Source organism: Diadema setosum, chromosome 2 (assembly GCF_964275005.1).
Source record: "Diadema setosum chromosome 2, eeDiaSeto1, whole genome shotgun sequence".
NCBI lineage: Eukaryota > Metazoa > Echinodermata > Echinoidea > Diadematoida > Diadematidae > Diadema > Diadema setosum.
The window spans coordinates 17,284,987-17,305,412 of record NC_092686.1 but is presented as its reverse complement, the minus strand read 5'-3'; the positions used below and the strand labels follow the sequence as shown (position 1 = coordinate 17,305,412).

The window sequence follows — 20,426 nt, the reverse complement described above, 5'->3', positions numbered from 1 at the left end:
TATATATATATATATATATATATATATATGAAGAGTTTGTTTGCAAAAACCGATAAGTCCATATTTGCCAAATGGAGATATTTGCGATTAAAGGTCAAGAAAAATAAAGAGAATAATAAGAAAATTTTTGTTTTTTGACCATGACTTCAAGAATATACCTTTATATGTAGTGACCAATGTATCACTTAAAAGGTATTATTTTGTACATAATAACAGAAATCGTACTTCAAAATCTTCAAAAATGGACTTATCAGTTTTTGCAAACAAACCATATATATATATATATATATATATATATATTGACAGCAAATCTTGCACATATAGACGTGGCTGGTGTTGGGTAGCACCCCTTTAATCATCAAGCTTTCGGGCGAAAAGCCCTTCTTCAGGATCTACACAGTCATTGTCAACAACGTATAAATAAAATCAACCTAGGTATAAAATCACACTGAACTTAACTAACCTTATATACTATACATTTCAAAATATACTCAACATAAAACATACCTCAATTCAGTGCATTTTATAACAAAAAACAAACCAACATACTATTACTAAATACAATCTCAAAACAAAACTTACTGTGTTGGTGCTGAGTGTGGTCTTGTAGTGTTGTCTGTGTGAAAGTTATGGTCGGGTGTATCTTATATGTATTTGTGTATATGGGGGGGGGGGGCGTTTCTGCACTAAAAGCTCGTTCTCATTTAATCAATCATAAACTACCAATACTCAAATTTTTTCACCATCCAACAATATAAAATATTCTATAGGATTCTATTCATGAAAGATTGCTGTAAGTTTAGTTTTGTTTTGAGATTGTATTTAGTAATAGTATGTTGGTTTGTTTTTTATTATAAAATGCGCTGAATTGAGGTATGTTTTATGTTGAGTATATTTTGAAATGTATAGTATATAAGGTTAGTTAAGTTATAGTGTGATTTTATACCTAGGTTGATATTATTTATACGTTGTTGTCATTGACTGTGTAGATCCTGAAGAAGGGCTTTTCGCCCGAAAGCTTGATGATTAAAGGGGTGCTACCCAACACCAGCCACGTCTATATGTGCAAGATTTGCTGTCAAAAGATTTACTGTCCTTGCACCGCCCCGCCATGTTGTGGTTAAGTCCTTTGATGTCAGTATATATATATATATATACAATTTGAAGTTACCTCTTCCACACTGGAAACCTTCCAACATACAACTACTGATGAAATACTTCTCCTTCTTCGTAAATTGCCTCCTAAATCCTGTCCATTGGATCCGGTTCCAACCATTCTCTTAAAGGACTGCGCACCCACGTTTGCCCCGATTTTCTCAAATTGTTAACCTCAGTATCGCGCAAGCTACCGTACCCTTATCTTTAAAGAAAGGTCTGATCCGTCCTTTGCTGAAAAAAACCTTCATTGGATAAGGAATCATTGACAAGTTATCGTCCTGTATGCAATCTTTCATTTTTGTTCAAGATTTTAGAGAGAGTTGTGTTTTCGAGACTCTCAGACTATATGCTGGAACATGGTCTATTCGATCCTTTACAGTCGGCTTATCGCCCTCACCATAGTGTGGAGACCCTTTTGATAAATGTTTCTAGTTATATTTTAAGGGAAATGGATTCCGGATCCGTCACAGCAATGGTTTTGTTGGATCTGTCTTCGGCCTTCGACACTGTAGATCACAGAATTCTTGTCAATACACTTAGAAGTTTGGGTATCCAGGGACAAGCTCTCGAATGGTTTAAATCATACCTATCACACCATTCACAGTCTGTTCTTTTGAATGGTGTCACATCGTCTTCAAAGCCATTAGGCTGTGGTGTACCTCAAGGCTCTGTTGGCGGGCCCACCCTTTTTTTTTTTCTATCTATTTGATCGGTCTGCGGAAAATGTTTCAAAGGCATTCTGTTCGGTATCATCTATATGCAGACGACATACAAGTTTTTGTATCTTTTCCACCACATCAAATCCAAGCATCTCATGCACTGCGCTGTCTAGAAAATTGCATCATTGATATTGATGCTTGGATGAGGTCTAACTCATTGTTTCTAAACCACAGCAAGTGTGAATTTATCCTTTTTGGTTCTAAATCTCACTTGAATAAGTTGGATATTAATTGTATTTCGATTGTAGGTAATGATATTCCTCTGTCAAAGTCATGTCGCAATCTGGGTGTTATGTTTGACTCTCACATGGCTATGTCCGATCAAATCACCAACATTTCTAAATCAGTCCGTTATCACCTTGCGCAATATTGGTTTTATTCGCAAGTATTTGACTCGCTCTGCCACGGAAAAACTTGTTCATGCACTTATTTCTTCACGCCTTGATTTTGGTAATGGTTTGTTTTTCAATCTACCAAACTCGCAAATTGCCCAATTACAAAAGCTACAAAATGCCGCTGCACGTATTGTTTCTTTGTCAAGTAAACGCAGTCATATCACACCTATCCTGAAGAGTCTTCATTGGTTGCCTGTACAGGAGCGTATTCGGTTTAAGATACTTCTTTTGGTTTATCATGTTATTGAGGGAACAGCTCCTGATTACAATGTTTGTTTGTTTCGTCAATACCAACCTTCACGAACTCTTCGATCCTCAACTTCAGGTCTCTTACATATTCCGTTTTCTAGGAAATCTTGGGGGGAACGTGCTTTCGCTCACGCTGGACCAACACTGTGGAATTCACTTCCTCGTGAGCTGAAAGACTCAAGCTCTATAACATCTTTCAGGAGTAATTTAAAATCCTATCTGTTTAGCAGTGCATTTTGAAGACCAGTGTCTTTTGAAGACAGACTTTCATGTCTTTTTTTTTTTCTGCTTCTTCATCTTCTTCTATTACTGCGATGTACTTGTATTTTCAATTTGTTTGCTTTGATGTACCTATTGTAAAGCGCCTTGAGCATTTAAAAGTGGAGAACGGCGCTATAGAAATTGTATGTATTATTATTATATATATATTTTCTTTTTCGTTTTTGCTAGGAATTGTTATTAAGGTGTTTGCCTAGGGACAGAGGTAGATGGTATTGCTATAAACAATTTGAAGTAAGCACCCACATACTGCTCAAGTGCATAGACATACAAGTAAAAGGATATTAAACAGAATTCTGAGATCAATGCATTTTTCTAAGCCTTTCCCTTGATTTTAACTTCAAACATTCATTGTTATCTTGACTGATATCTCAACTGGCATGTATGGATCATGCAAAGCTTTCATATGTAATGTTTCCACTTCATTTTGCAGAAGAAATGTGTTTGTTTTTTCTGCAGAGCTCAAAATCCCCATAATTCAGAAGAAATATTTATCATGTACTTCATCTTATTTTTGAATATTTATTGACTGAAAAGTTAAACAGGGTACAATCAGTTGTTAGAATTCAAGAATCACAAAAAGGGGGTGTTGAATATGTACCTTTGTGTACTTTGATATATACAGTCAAACCTGTCTTAGTTCGTACCAGGGAGGAGGAAGCACATCACATTATTATATTCACCTTGGACTCTTCAATGTTGTGGCGTGCGAGCGTCATGCTCAGATAGCGATAAGGCCTTGAGCAAAGGCTAGCTGTAAACACAGGTGCACGCACTTTATTTACGAGACGATAGCGCCGTGAAATACGATGCCGTCCGGGGTCCGTCCGTGTGTGTGTGAAGAGCTGTAGAGCTCTTGAGTTGTTACTAGGCACTGTAGCTGTACGATCGTCAATCGTGTGCACTGCGAAATCGTGACGCTTGTCTAGCTTTACATAATCAACTTCACAAAAGGAGGTCTTTTCACTATTTTTCCCGAGCGCTGAAGTCGGCTCTGTTCTGTAGCTCGTGACTAGTGGAGTAGTTTGGACACATTGTCGCAATCGAGGAGAGTTCACGAGAAATTTTGCCTGAAGAACCAATCAAGAATGGCTTCCAATCCCCGCGCAGCTCCGGATAACGCCCCCGACATCCACGGGAAGAGAGGCCTGTACGATGTGGTGGTCGTGGGGGCAGGCGTGCAAGGGTCAGCGACTGCATATCAATGTGCGAAAGAAGGTTTGAAAACTGTCCTCTTGGAGCAGGTTAGTAGCCTGGACCTTGTATGGTATATCTTCTGTTTACCATGACTTCATAGTTCATAATGACAAGTTAGTACAAATAGTAGAACTAGAAGTGTGTGAGCGGGGCCGGGGGGGGGGGGGGGGGGATCGGAACGGAGAGCAAGAGAAAGTAGAAGAATCCCAAATGTTTATAAAAAGGCCTAGGAAAACAACATGCATTCTTCTTGTACATTTAAGAATAATAGTTTCATTTTGTGACACAAAGATATTTTATAGGCACAGTCACTATATGCGAATTGGAGATGCCAGATGATGATGTATAAATCTCCATAAGCTTCTCATTGAATTTTTGAAAAGTTCAAAAATCTTCACAATATTGATGTATAAATTACTTCTGTGCTTTACATGGCCAGTGCAGTAGCTATCAATGATCTTTAACTTAAAGTTCGATCATATGTTATCTGTCATTTCTGTGGTATATAATTGCAGAGCCAGAGATGTCAAGTTTCTCAACTGTCTTGGAGTATGTAAAAGTCTGCATTACAGGGCTTCCAACCCGATGTTTATCGTTGATCTACACAATGTTTGTTTTGTTTTTGTTTTGTTTTTGTTTTGTTTTCTTCTTTTTTTTTGGGGGGGGGGTATTTTTTTTTCCCCTAGGAGGCCTGAGAAAATGATTTCTGGGTGAGCAGGAGATGGGTTACTGGAGAGTGAGACTTTGTAGGTCTGATAGCGGTCATGTGATTGACTTTTTTTTTTTCTCAAAATCTACATGAAGTTCTTTGTAGATAGACTTATCTGTGGCAGTGTTTTTCTTGTAGTTTTCTAGAGTAAATTATGCAGATCTGTATAACATCTAGACATTTGTATATGAAATCATGCTTGCATTACAATGCAGTTAACAGTTTTTTGTGGCTACTTAAACTTTTGAAAGTGATTCAGTTTGGTGCAAGCATCAATACATCTAGACAGAAAGATCTGTCTGTCTGGAGGAGTCTTTTACTTTTTCTGACGTTATAGCTCTCCTCTGGAGATCTGTGAAGCCAGTCGCAGTCTCCGCGGAACATATCGCCGACGACCAGATACAGACCGATCTTTCGGTCAACGATACATCATAAATGCAAATTTATCAGTTAAATCTGATAGAAAAACAACAACAACAACAACAGCAAAAACAAAGCAAACATGCATGTACCCTTATCCAAAGGCTATATTTCTTTCGCACATGACTATCTTTTACTTTTTGATATGCTCCTGTAGTTCTCACTGCCCCACACTCGAGGCAGCTCCCATGGCCAGTCCCGGATCATCCGATATTCTTACGACCAGCCTCACTATGCAGAGATGATGCTGGAAGCATTTCCGATGTGGGCTCAACTGGAGAAGGAGACGAACACTGTTCTATACAAGTAAATACTTAGGGCTGATTGTTGTTAAAGAACACAGAAGCTTTGATGGTCATGCTCCTCGATCCTCTCTTTTCAAATCTTTTCTTTATGATGTATAAGAGGGTTTCTTGTCAAGAGTGTTAATGATACTAGATGTCTAATACTTTGCTTCTATTTTGCTCCCCATGCAATGGAGAGCAAATGTTTAAATCTCACTATTACAAGCTTGAATCATCCACAAACACTTCATGGTTTAAGGTATTAGCACGTTCAATACAAGGTTTGATAATTATAGTTTCCCTTGATTAGTGCTTCTCCAATATTAACAATGACTGGCTAACCTTGGCAATTGAAAAAGAGGAAGATGACTTTTATAAGTTTTTAGTTTTAGTTCACTCTATATGCATCATTGTGCTATGTTGCAACTATCTCTCGTTTTGTATGTTGTCAGTTGTATTTGATTTAAAAGATTGAATTCATCCAAGGAGCATATTATGCAGTCCTAGAGCCTTATTTTGCCAATATGTATGTCATCTGTACATCTTTGCTGGAATAAAAGGGGGTATATAATAAACATCTTAAACAGATATTTAAAATGAGATTAAACTAAGATAAGATTTTCACTCAATGATCCTATTTTCCTAGATTCTGGAAGTGAAATGGAGAGTTAATCTCTTCTACTTGTATTCTCTATCCTGGGCCCCATTTCATAAAATCTGATATGATAGCAACTCTTGCTGGAATGGCAACTTCCCATAGCAACAGCCAATCAGGAAGCTGGATTCTTGTCATTACCTTGACAGTTGCCACTCCAGCAAGAGTTGCTATCATATCAAGTTTTTATGAAATGGGGCCCTGGTTGTGTAGTCTTCAAACCTTTCCTTTCAAGAATATATCATGTCAGGGTTGAAATGAAAGCTACATTGTGGAAATATACTGTTTTATGTCTCTTGAATGTGTACATATCAATAACTAACAGTTTCACATGTAGAATAGAATGTGAAAAAAACAAACAAACCATGAGCTCACAAGATGGTAATGACACAGTGACAGATGAAGTATTACAGGATCACATGCTACACTGTTCTCATAATGTACAGATGTCTATGGTTTATTACAGTCATCTACCCCAGAAATCTTGGGGGTGGGGGAGGGGGAGGAGACTTAATGAACAGAACTAGATGGATCAGATTTAGTCTTACTGATAGTAAATGATTCTCATACAATACTGCGGTAGACTGACCAATTTTCATTTTATTGCAGTCAATAGTTATATTTACATTAGACTGATAAAACCCCATCGACTCGTTAAAGTAGAACATTTATCTCTGATTATCCTTTTATAGTGACCTTTGTCATGTGCATATATGCATTGCACACACATCAGTTTAGCTCCATAGATGTACTTGGTCTAGACTAGAGTATGAATATAATGGACCACTGTTCCTTCCAAAAGAGACAAGTATGTTTGAAGTATGGTGAAGCCATATTATGAACTTATTTAAATATCAATGTAGAATGCTGATAGTAGTTGTCATTTATCTTACAGTGGAATGTATTTGTAGGATACACGCTGCTCCTCCTCAGTGTTGGTTGAAATTATCTAGCTGATGTTATGAATTATTACAATTTAAAATATCTTTGTCCTCACCCTTTAATGTATGTACATGTAACATATGCAATACAATATGTTTTTAAGTTCAATTCTTTGCAATGGTCCAGTCATTTGCTGTGACTGTGTGCCAAAGTCGGTGTAGAACTGTAGGTCAGACAGATTTAAACATTTTTTTTGGTGATTTTTTATTATTCATCTTTCTGGTGCTTTGCAGGAAAACAGGGCTTCTCACAGTATCTCTCCATCCCACTGGAGCTCTCTATCACAAGTCTCTCAAGCAGATGCGGAAGTACAATCGTGGCCACAAGGTTTTGGACCACAAGACGCTGAAACGAGACTATCCCCAGCTTAGCCTGCCTCAGACAGCCTTGGCCTTCCTAGACTATGATGGAGGCACTCTGAGAGCCGACAAGGCATTGAGGGCATTACAGGTAGTGATCCATTTTGACCCCATTCACACTCCAAAAGCAGGGCAGTTCATGTAGGATGACCCCAAATCACAGCTTTTTATCATGACTTGATCAGAAACCATTCAGCCAGAATGACCTCGTTTGGATGAGGTGGTTGAGGAGACCAGCTTGAAAGCTCTCAGTCTGACCTTTGTTTAATTCTATTTTGTCTTAAATGCCTTTAATGTTTTATAGGTACATGCAACTGGTGGCTGAGGAAGTATGATATTAGTGTAGTCTTCTTGATGCATGCATTCTTTGGGAAAAAGGGTTCTATGAGAGAAAACTGTTATCTTACTGTATACGCTGTTATTTTTGCATACAGATATTTTCACGAATGACGAGGTCGTAGACATTTTCGCGAGATGTTGTTTTCACGATGCGAAGTTGACGCTTATGTCAAAGCTCTATTAACACAGCGCATAGAGGCATTTTAAAATTTGCATGTTGTTGAATTTGCGATCCAACTGTGATTCACGAAATTCGTGAAAATTGAACCCTTGTGAAAATAACAGCTTATACAGTAGTCTTATCTTTTTTATTCCCAGTGTCCATCAGAACTTTAGGTAATTCAATGACATTTGTTCAGTTATTGATTTTGACATCTATGCTATTAAGAGAATTGTAATAGTCAATTTCAGGGAAAAAAGAAACCACTTAATATCACTGGTTGCCAAAACAGGACAAAAATAACATGCAGGTGCAACATGTTCTAAGATCGAATATCAAAGGGAACAACTTATCTTCTTATCTCTTACCACTCTCGCATCTATATACAACAAATTCAAAATGTGGTAAAAAAAAAATGTTTTGGCCAAATTATTCCCCATAATCATCCATCCTCAGACATTTTTCAGTGTGCAATTATGCATATGCATATGCATATGCGTGATTAAGTGGGTTACTAACAACATGTTACAGTTCATTATTCTGAAGATTCATTATTGTGAAGGTTCATTAGTGCAAAGGTTTATTCATCTGAAAATTAAAAAAAAAAGTTTTGTCAATATTCCAAAGGTTTATTAACCCCACCCCCCAAAAAAAGAAGAAAAAAAAAGAAGGAAGATGCGCACTAACAAACCTTCAGGATGATGAACTTTGAACAAAATTCATGATTTTGAAGGTTCATTAGTGTGCAATAGCTTCTTAAATCATTGTGTATGTAAAATGTGGATCTTTAATAATGTTTTCTTCCACAGTGTAGAAATGGGTGGTCTACACAAACAAGAATATGTGATGTAGGAATATTTTGACACCATTCATAATAGAGGATAGCTCTCTTTATGAATAGATTTTTGGTACCAAACCAACACCAGCACTTTGATGTGATACACTAAACAGACAGACTATTGAGAGTATTCCAGTAAATAATTGCTGATATTACAGGTGTACATGCCTACAATGTACCTCATGTTTACTTACAAGATGTGTTCAATGTGGAAGGGGGCGTATATGTGTCATTTGATGGTATGCAAACAGATCCATGCATGCAGAAGTGCACATGATCTTTATCTCTGGATGATTTGCAAAGCATGTTATGAACGTTAACACAGATAACAGCAGACCTTGAACCACAGGGTACAGACAAAGGAAGTAGGCTTAAATGCAAATGGCTCATCTGCTCCATAAAAGTGCTGACACTGCAGTGTTTGTTTTAATCCAACCTATATCTAGACAGCACACACACATCCTTAATGAATAGTGTATACCTTGCCCTGGTTCAGAGAGTGCAAATGGGTGTCTACGTATGGTGTCACTACTATTGTGTGTTTACACTGGCTGCTTTTTCTTTGTGGAAGGGTGCAGAGTAAAATTCTATGATCAGATATCACATGAAATAGCAGTGTGCCACAAAAGTCTATAATGACTACCAGAGGTAGATGTAAATGGCTCAGTATGGGGTTCAAACAGGATTTGCTGAAATACATGAAGTTTTATCTTATTTAAATAGTTCTGTCACTGTGTAGTAACAACTGTGCTCCTCAACCTTTTTTCAATCTGAGGTCCACATTGGCTCCTACATTTTGATACCTATTAAAGGCCCATAGTTAGATCAAACATGAATCTTTTTCAGTTCAGTTTTTATTGACATCGCGTCCTACCTGTGAGAGCTTTGTGACTCACCAGAAGCAGGGTTTTGCAGGATTAAAAAGATTTGGAGTTTGTCCTCCAGAAACATAGGCTTGTCAGATACAAAATGTGGGCTTTGTTGGTACTAAAGGAAATATTGCAAATTTCTATTGTTAATGAAAACCATGACACTAGTCATGTGTCTCCTAGGAATTGACATATCAAAGGGGGTTTTGCCCCAAATATATATTTTGTAGATTCAGTGAAAGCAGAAATATTGGTAGTTCACATCAGTGAAATTTAAGGGAAGTAGATAATCCATCTAAGAGCTAAGAATTGTTAAAGTTTGGTAAGATTTATGTGTTGTCTGTGCTTGAAGGAAGACTACAACACTTTGTGATGTAACAGTTAGGAATATGAAGAGAATTCCACAGAATTCCATCTGGTGTGATGGTCTCTGACACATATCAAGGGGGATATCATTTCCTCTTCCTTCTGAAAGAGGTCAAGTCAAGTGTACTAGACAGAATGAAAATATGTTGAATTTAATTATATTTTCTTTCTATTTTTTGACATCACAAATTGTTGTCATCTAACGCATTGGATTTAACCAAACAAAGAAATATCTTGACTTCATGAATAGTGGATGTTATTCAAACTTCACTTCTGAGTTTTTTGGGCATTCAGTGAATCCATATAATTGGCATAAATTTTCCTCTAATGGTTTAGAGCTGACACAATTATTCTTAAAGATTATAAACTGCTGTAGTACATCATGAAATGTTTTCAAATGGCACCTTCATATTGATACATATAACTTTTTTGAAGTTCAAAGTAAACTTTGAAAAGTCAGTGTTCCAACATTGTCCAACCTTTTACACCATTAAGCAAAACTTATCACTTTGATTCTTGATAAAGTTGGAGTTCTTTCAGTGGACTGGTTGTTGACACATATCGACATTGTGATTTGTAAGTTTACTCGGGAGGAAGTGCAGGATGCAAAGGCTTCAGGCTTGTGATAATTCTTTATTAAAGGCCATCCGCTCTTGATAGCTGTTCCATTATTCATTGCAATGCCAATTGATGTCTTGTTCACTCTATCAATTTCTTGCTTCTTTTTTGTTTTGTTTTGTTTTTGCAATTGTGATTTTTCAAGGATGCAGTATAGGTAAAATTGAATCAGTGCCCAATAACAGCTGATAATCTTGTGGCAAGGTATTTGTTGCCCACAAGTGTTGTGACCACTCGGAAAGGCTACATGCAGCATTTGTTTTTGTTTGTTTTAATTTGATTTTGGTTTATCTGATGCAGCTCGGCTTTGTGTGCCTTTTCTTCCTGTCACTTACGTTCAATCTGCTTTATTTGACCTTTATTTTATAGTGCAGGTATTCATATCATTGAAATGTGAAAGAAAAAAAGTTGCAGATAAACTTGTGTGCTAGTTCTACTTCCAGTATTTCAATTAATTGTGACATGGCCTGGGTCATCTGAGACATGCTCATTTTTCACTGCTGATATATTGTTACAGAATGAGATCATTGAAATTGTCGTCTACCGGTACTCCCTCAGTACCATCCCCACCTGCACATGACATGTTTGATTGTGAATACAAGCCAAGTGTTGACATGCTTTTGTTTGTGAAAAAAAAGTTCAAAGCAGTTAACCTATAATACTCAATTTGCATAGGTATGTATTCTTTTTTTTTCCCCAGGATTTTTAAGTTACATATTTCATTGCCATTGAACTACGACTTGAGAATTTAAGTTTTATTGTGTGTTCATACAGTTAACCTTGCCGAAGTTAAATTTATATGGACTGAAGAAATAGCTTCGACTTACAGAAAATATGACTTATAAGGGAATAAAATCAATAGAATACAAAGAGAAGAAGACTTGAAAAAAACTTCAACTTTGCAGGTAATTTTTTAACTTATGTGAGGTCGTCTTAAGCAAGGTTGACTGTTTATTTGTTTGTTGTTTTTTTTATGCCTGTTCTTTCAAATGAATAAGAAATTCTTATCAAATATGAAGTTCTAATGATTTCCCCTCTTACCTTTTGTTTCCACAGACTGCTTTTGTGAACCGTGGAGGAATACTGTACGACTGTCAGAAAGTAGTTCAGATCATTCCTGGCACCACAGTCAGGGTTGTAACAGAGGACAGGGAATTTTGTGGTAAGAGTTTGGTCCTGACACCTGGTGCATGGGCCAGCCCACTCCTCAAGCCACTTGGGCTAGATCCACCACTAGAAGTAAGTACTGTACAAAGTATATTGCAACATCTTTAGTTGTTTCTTCTTCTTCTTTACGAAAAGTTTGCTAAATTATGTAATTTTCACCCATGGATAGTATTTTCCCAGTCATTCAGACTTGCCATTTATGTGTGTTATCCCTTTAGTACATTGCGTCATTTTCTAGAGTGAAATAACTACAACTATGTACCATTTTGTGGAGCAACAAAACAATAGACAAAACAAAAAACTTTTGTCTTTGCCTAGGAAAGCTGTAGAAGGTATTGTTTTGTTTATAGATTGTCCATCCTTCTTTCTGACCTCCCATCTTTATAGCTATGTGTTTATCTTTCCATCCATATGTATGTACACCCCATATTACTTTCATCAACACAATTTAAAGGACAAGTTCACCTTCATATACATGTGGAATGAGTGAATGCAGCAATATTATTAGAACACATCAGTGGAAGTTTGGGGAAAATCGGACAATCCGTTCACAAGTTATGAATTTTTAAAGTGTCTGCGCAGTCACTGCTGGATGAGAAGACTACTACAGTGCATGATGTCACATGCATACAACGATATAAGGAAAATATACAGAGAATTTCACAAATTTTTATTTTTTTTTTTAAAGTGAAAATTTCCTCGACTTGTCGCTGACATATGTTAAGGGTAATATTATTCCCCCTGCCTTCTGAAAGAGGCAAGTCAAACGTTCTTTTATCATGCGAGAAAAGTGAAAATTTGTTGAATTTTCTTAGTTTTCTTTATATCGTTGTACACATATGACATCACAGGCTGTAGTAGTCTTCTCATCCAGCAGTGACTGAGCAGAAACTTCAAAAATTCATAACTTTTTAACGGGTTGTCCAATTTTCCTCAAACCCTCACTGATGTGTTCTACTAATATTGCTGCATTCACTCAATCCACATGTCTATGAAGGTGGACTTGTCCTTTAAGAACAAGCCCTTTGTGGATTTCTTGACAGTTAGTGCAGGTGTGCTACATGAAGGATAACTGTGCTAATACAAATTTAGGCAAAATCCTCAAGGTCAAGATACAGTACTTGTTTTCAATAGATGTTTTAGCTAAATACCATCATCTAGACTTGACTTCTAATAAGGAATAGTCAATGCTGATATAATGTTGGAAGAGTAGGAATGAATAGAAAAATCAGTCAAATCGAATGACTGGGATGGAAGGTCAAGTTATAGGTCACTGACCTTTAGCTAAAATTGATCTTTTCCTGCCAGAAGACAGAGACATTCCAGTCACTTCTTTTCCTTTTTTAAATTTTCATTCTCGAATTTAGAAATCAAGGAGTTTATCTCCCCACTCCAGTTCTTATCAAGCAGGGAAATCTGGATACTTTACTGGAGAAAACTAGAGAAATTTTTTTTTTTTTTTTTTTTTTTGTCGCTGTTGTTATGAGCTACCAGTTCAGTGATAAAATCATAAATCATCTTTTGTAGCATATCATACTTTACAATTTCAAAATTTTATATGCATTCTCTATCTCTCTGTGATGCCTCTGTATTTGTTCTCACAGGTCTGGCGTATCAATGTGCCGTACTGGAGGGAAAAAGAATGTGGCGGAATGAAAACATTTCCAAATGTCATCATTGAGTCAGAGGAAACTGGAAGCCACATTTACAGTATTCAATCACTGGAGTATCCAGGCATGACAAAGGTACATTAGAAGAGTTTTTATTTCTTGACAATCACTATATGCATTAGACTGTGGCAAAGATGAACAAATAAATACCCTAAAAGATATCATAAAACCATACTAGTTAGCAGATATTAGCTATTTTGGAATTCTATTCCATTGTACTTAAAGGACTCAGCAACAACTTCAAAGTTTAAAACCATACTGAAAATATTTAGTTCAGAACAATTAAAAATAAAATGATTGTATGTTTGCATTTTACTGCCATCTAGCTGTCTTTTCATTTTTCATCCTTAAAGGGAATATAATGCAATCGCTGACAGTGATATGCAAAGAGCGTACAAACCTAAGAGGGTGCACTCGCGCAATTTTACACGTAAAAATGTGTAGTACGCCATGGGGCCCAACGGCGGCCATTTTAGGAAGCAAACCGCTGAATTATCGCAAACGTATAATATGTGACCTGTAGGAGTGAATTCTGCCTCCCCTTCACTTTCTCCATTTCAAGGGGGCAAACAGCGGTATAACTTTGTTTAAGACCTCAAAATTCCATTTAAAAACATCTTTTATGCCTCAAAAGGAAAAAGAAATGAAGAAATGCCCATTATTTTCGAATCTGTAGTCCCTCAAAGTTCGAGGCACTATACTGAAACGCCTTTCTCTCTCCCTCTCTCCCCTCCCCTTCTTTCCCCCTCTTTTGCCCCTGCTCTTTTGACCTTTCACACCTTTGCAAGGGGGGAGGGGGGTGTCCCCTGGATTTTTTTTTTTTTTTCTGAGGATCATTTCCCCTGTATTTTCAAACTTAGTATTGTTGTTTCTTTCGTTTTAGCACTATTGATAGAGCTTGTATCTGCAAGGCAAACATGTTCAAAATCTTACAAAATTTTGATTGAAAATCCTCAGTTATTCCACCAAAGGTATGCATCGCATCATTGAAAATGCATAGGCTCCCTCCCCGGCCCCTTCGGTCCACCTCTTACACATTGAAGACGTGCATCATATGTCGATCCTGGATAAACAGGTCGCGAATAATAATTAGCCATTCACATTTTCCCTACATTTCCTCCATTTTTATCAAAAATTGCAAATATTCCACCAAAAGCTCCCTCGTGTGGGAGGGAGACACCCACTAGGGCAAGAATAGGGTTGTTGTTAGGAATTAGTAATGTGAAAATGTAAAGTGACAGTGACAAAGATCATGATTATGATAAATAAGATAGTAATACTAAGAAGAAGAGTACCATGGTTGATGAGAATGAATTTTTATTTCATTTCATAATTGTATTCACCCCAGGACGGCAAATGGTTCAGCCAAAAGGGCTGTTGCTCGTATCTGTGCATCATAACAATACATAATAAAAATAATACCACTCATACGTTTGGTCCATGTTAATTCCAATTCAAATTTAACTTTAAATTCATATTTTATTTTAACTTTTTCAACAGAATGTAAGAAGAAATATGTGAAATTTGACATGTGTGTCGTTGAAAATATACACAGCGATCCGGCCATATGCAGGGATAGTAACATGTTCATGTCTATATGATCAGTACAAAAAAAAAGAAGAGACATACGGTGAATTCACAAATTCTAAAAGTGCAACACAGCGAAAAAGCTCGCACGTATCAAGAGGTCTACATTACCCCATCCCGGTATTCCCCCCCCCCCCCATCATAAAAAGAAAAGAAATAAAGATAACCTCCAAAAGAAGAAATAAAATAGTGTTCTGCAGCTTTTTTGGAAACGACTGTATAGAAAGGAAAATTTTATTTTCTATTCATAGGCAGGAATGACACTTCTAAATGCCGTAATGAGGTCAGGAGTACTTCTTTTACCCTGTTTGCCTCCATAAAAAGGAGGAAATGAAAGAAAGGCAGATACCTCTCCATTATAAGTCAAGTAAAAATACACCCGCTGTCAATAGCTTTGCTTCCTAAAATGGCGGCGGCATCCGCCCATGGTCGTACTATGCAAAATCGCGAGAGTGCATCCTCTTAGGTTTGTACGCTCTTTGGTGATATGTGCCAAAAAAGCACTCTATCATTAGTTTCATTTAGATTACAATTTTATTACAAATCGAGGTACATTGTTTTCATGGTTGTAAAAGGCTTTGTGTTTTGATATGTATTCCAGACACCTTCAAAAATGTTTGTATATTTCAGGTATTGTTGTAATGACAGAAACAAACAAACAAGTGTAAACTGTTTTTGACTCATGTTATATGAATTACATTGGAAAATCTATGAACTTGTGCTTAGGGCTGCTTTAGTTTCATGATCGTATGTCCAGGCGTGGCCAAAATATATAAGCATAGTATATTATAGTGTAGTGTAATAAAGTATAGTATAGTATGTTATAGTGTAGTATAGTATAGTATAGTATAGTATAGTATAGTATAGTATAGTATAGTGTAGTATAGTATATTATTGTATAGTGTTGTATTTTAGTACAAGTATAACATGTACGATGTGTGATAAGATGGCAATCTCACAAGTAAGGTATTGAGAAACGATTATGTGCCAGAATAAAATATTGACATTCTCTATTTCCACACTGCTAATTATTAATTGCTGTGGCATTGTACATCTTTATAGAAGGTAATAGAAAAGATGATATATACACATTTTTTTTGGTTCTGCTTATGTAGATTGGAGTATTACTAAATGAAGAGAAAAAGGGAGATGAAACACAAAAAATGGTGATGTGTTACAGTGAAATGTTTATGGCTTGATCTTTCCTTTTCTTGCATGTGATGTTATCATATAGGTTGCTTACCATGGTGGTAGTGATTGTGTGGATCCAGACTGCAGGGATGATGTGCCTCCAGGAAAAAAAGAGGAAGTAGAGTACCTCAAACGATCGGTCTCCAAATACTACTCTGCCCTGGAGAGTGAACCCAGCATCATAGAGACATGCATGTACACGGTAGGTCAAAGGTCGTTAATGAAGAGAGCTGTTCCTGACAGGTGGGGATGGGTGGAGTGAGTGGGTGATTTGTACCCTTTGTGCGGGATCTAGGGTGCTGTATGCATGTTTCCTTATGGGTGTTAATTGGTTTGGTGATGCGGTGTTTATCATATGTGCTTAACTGTATACTGGTAAATTGACCAGTGTGTTAGAAAGAGATATGTAGATCCTATTTATTCAGATTCACTCCGGATCAAACCATGCTTGAAACCTGCCTTTTGCTGTTGCATGTTATAATCATTAAATCCAAGAAGTCATTCAAGTACTGCTGTATACATCTATTTTTAATTTAGCAGTAGCCCTGTGGATGTAACATTTAACCTGTTCCTTACGGGAAACTGATGTACCAGGTTCCCGTGGGAGCAACTGATATATGGAAACTTGGTATACCAGGTTCCCAAGATGAAGACAAGAGTGCCTGCTTTTGTGGCCTAAATTTATGTTTGTTGGAGTTATAATGCCCCCAAAAATGGGTGTGATAAAAAGATGAGAGTTTATTCTATCAAGCATTAGTTCTCTTTCTGTTTGAAAAAAACATATATCACATTATTTTCTGATTTAGTCTGTGCTTGTTTTGCTATAAAACTCGTATGAACACGTACATAGCGGTCAAAGCTGAATTCAGTAGATTTCTGTTTTCGCTGACCCCAGTCACTCCATTCAGGTGCCTGGTTCTATATAGAACAAAAGAGTCGGTGAGCACATCTGCGCACGTACCTTGCACCCGATCGATATTTTCTTTGTTTGATGGCATGTAGTTGACCGTGGAAAGGGGGATACATGTACCGCTTGACTGCTTTTGCACAGGTGGATTACCGACCTGTCTGTTCTCTGTCGACAGGCAAAAAGAATTTCGTTTTGGGGTATCAAATGCGCTCAGAGAACTGCGAAAGGAACAGGTTAAATGTGATCGTGTTTTATAACATGCCACCATTGCCAGTAAAATTCAAATATTATGTGAATTTTTATTAAGTGTTTTTTTGACTGCCATGATTTCAAATCAGATTTATGCAAAGCTTGCTGTTTGTAGCTCCTTTTCATTTTTAAGTCCTAAAATTGATTTCTGTGTTTATATTGTTGCTCTTGATTATTTGATCTCGGTTATGTGGAGTTATGCTGACTAATGAAAACATGGTATACCAAAGTTGACCTTATATTGATAAAAATTTAGCTTTTTAGCTACAGTTTGCTGACATTGATTATTAAGATAAGGGTAAGGGTTGTGATCTTGGAAGATCTTATATAACAACCAGTATGATATGAACCATTTCTTGGATCCTTTTTGAGTGTTTCTTTTTTTGTGTGTGTGTTGTCCTTTATTCCTCTTTGCCAGAATACACCTGATGAGGAGTTGATTATTGATAGACATCCAGTGTACCCCAACATTGCTGTGTGCTGTGGATGCTCAGGTAAAACAAACAAGATAAGATTATCACCCATCACTGGGGAAGCATGATAAATTTGCCAAACACTGATTTCCTGAATGTGGTCTTACTTATTTTTCCAGCCAAAAGCCAGAGTTTCCAGCAAAGTATCATTTGTCCTACCCTAAAGAAAAATGCAAGAAAACAAACTACCCACCAGACATACATGGCTCTTAGAAGTGGTGCCGGAGGTATTATTGTGTTATTGAAACTAATAAGAGCTTGGGGCAAAAGTGGCACTTCAAACACATTATGTAAATTGAAAATAACATAGTAACAAACTTTGTATATATCAATAGTTTCTGATTTCAAAGCATTCTCTTGACTGAAACATTCAGACATGGTGTAGTTAAGATATGACATTTTTCTTTTTCAACACATCAAAATGTTTATACTTCAGCCAAATCACCTTTATGTTTTCAGTTTTCTTGGCTTTAATGTCTCTGACTTTGAGCAGATATTGTTTTGTTGGATCACACTCATTTAGAAACAAGCCCAGGGGGCAGACTAACTGCTGATTATTTCTATTTTATCATTTCTTTTTTAACATTTGTCCTACATAGCTGTTACTGTAAAAGAACAGATATTTCAAGGACTAGAAGTTCAAAAATTTCTCTGACATTTTTGTGTTAAAAAATGTACCTACAGTATTTTCATGTAGAACTTATATCAGGGATACAACAGTGTCTGTTGTAGTAAAACATGAACTGTATTTTACTGGGTTTCCTATCTCATTAATTGACAAACCAAGCTACATTACATTCTCTTTGATTTTAAAATGTCTTTAACATTGTTTTAACCCTAACTAGGCCGGGGGGGGGGGGGGGGGGGGCCTCCGAGGCCCCCCCCTCGACGTTCCGCGCGATGTATCGCTAACGTGAAAAGCTATCACCGCGACGTTTCATGACTTTTTTCTGTCGAGTCTCCCGCATCTTTTGACACCAAATTTGCGATGCCCGGGCGCGCGTTTCCGAAGTTTCGCATAAATATGTACATGCATGTCAGACCAAAAATTGCTCAAAACCGTGAAGTCGTGGACAAGTTTCATCGAAAAAACAATGAAAAACATAAAGTCGAAAAAACAAAGAAATACATAAGAAATTCAAAAAACAATAAAATACTTAAGAAATTTTTATGGATGGCTCAAATTTTTTCTCTTATATTTGCTTAGGACACTAAAAAGAATATTTACACAAAAAAATGTGCCCATTTCAGGCTTTATTTAGTGATTTATACCAAATTGTCTGATTTCATGCATCATTATGCATAAATTAGCATAATTTAGCATAAATGACAATTTTTCAAAAATCTAACTTCGTAGTACTTTAGATTACATCATAGGCAATGTGTGTGCCAATTTTCGTCGCGATCGCGCGGTCGACGGCCGAGATCTAGAGGGGGGGCCTGGGAGGCCCCCCCCCCCCGGCTCTATGATCTACCTAAATAGCCCGGCCTACACGTAGTTAGGGTTAAGACAATTCAAAATTGATATAAAGATCCATTAATTTTCAACGATACTTCCTATATTCAAAGAAAAAGAAAAGTAAGCAAAACAAGAATTACAAACTCTTGAAATTTTGGAAATTTGTCAGTTCATTGTCTTGTTTTATCGATATCAAGGTGAGTCCTATAGAGGGCTTGTAACAAAGTCAATATTATACTTGATGAATCTTTTTTGCAGGTCATGGTTTCAAGCTAGCGCCCTCTGTTGGAAAGATCTTGTGTCGTCTGGCGATGGGCAAAGAGCCTCATATTAACATTGCAGCCTTAAGTTTCAAGAGGTTCAAGAACTCCTGTATGACCCACTCTTCTAAACTTTAGATTTCAGCAAGACTTATGTAGGCCTAACATTGATTGCCCATTGTGTGTACTGAAATAATGACCAGTTGTTGAACTTACCTTTTGTAATGCCATTTAGTTTACTCTTAGAGGGCACTGGACCTGACAATGTATTTATCGATATTTCCAACCTCCAGTATCTCTGTGTCTTTTATTCATGCTGAACAATGTAACCATTGCATATAAATATAATAGTGTAATAGATGTGCATCACGCTATTACACTGAAATTCAAAATAGTGAGAAGCTTTAAAGCTCCACAGTACTGGTGTAAGCTTAGTGTATCATTGTTTGGTGTTGGAATGGGATATTTTTTGTTCTGTTTCTGTGGAAGAGAGATGAGAAAGTTCGTTTCTACTTTTATATGGCTAATATAGGATTTGCAATTTTTGAAGCACTGATGGAAGAAATTCTTAAATGCAGGTCAATTACCATCTGAATATTTTCTTTTCCTTCTCTGTTTTTCTGACTGTGATGCAAGAATTGTTGATGTCACAAGCAAGATTTAAGAAGTTTGTTTAAACACCATTCCACAGTATTAAAATCTGATTCAAGTGCCTTTAAGTGTAAATGGAACAAAAGAAGTGATAATGATATTATCCATGTGCAATAATCCAAGACACACTGCTGAAGTTTGAATTTTTGTCATTCAGACTTGATGAATCACCATACAACTATACATTTTTTTTTTTTTTGTACAAGAGCCAAATTTATTGCAATGATATTATTAAAGTGATCTTCTTGTATAC

General features: G+C 36.7%; 1 protein-coding gene across 1 annotated transcript; it reads left to right on the top strand.

Annotated features, from left to right (window-relative positions):
• The first annotated feature begins 3,829 nt into the window (after window positions 1-3,829).
• On the top strand, window positions 3,830-19,660 carry LOC140240412 (peroxisomal sarcosine oxidase-like). The gene is made up of 8 exons (XM_072320182.1): window positions 3,830-4,044; window positions 5,284-5,432; window positions 7,241-7,457; window positions 11,613-11,795; window positions 13,328-13,468; window positions 16,215-16,373; window positions 17,749-17,824; window positions 19,521-19,660. Exons 1-8 carry the CDS (start codon window positions 3,889-3,891, stop codon window positions 19,658-19,660), a joined length of 1,221 nt encoding a protein of 406 aa, XP_072176283.1. The 5' UTR covers window positions 3,830-3,888.
• The last annotated feature ends 766 nt before the right edge of the window (window positions 19,661-20,426 follow it).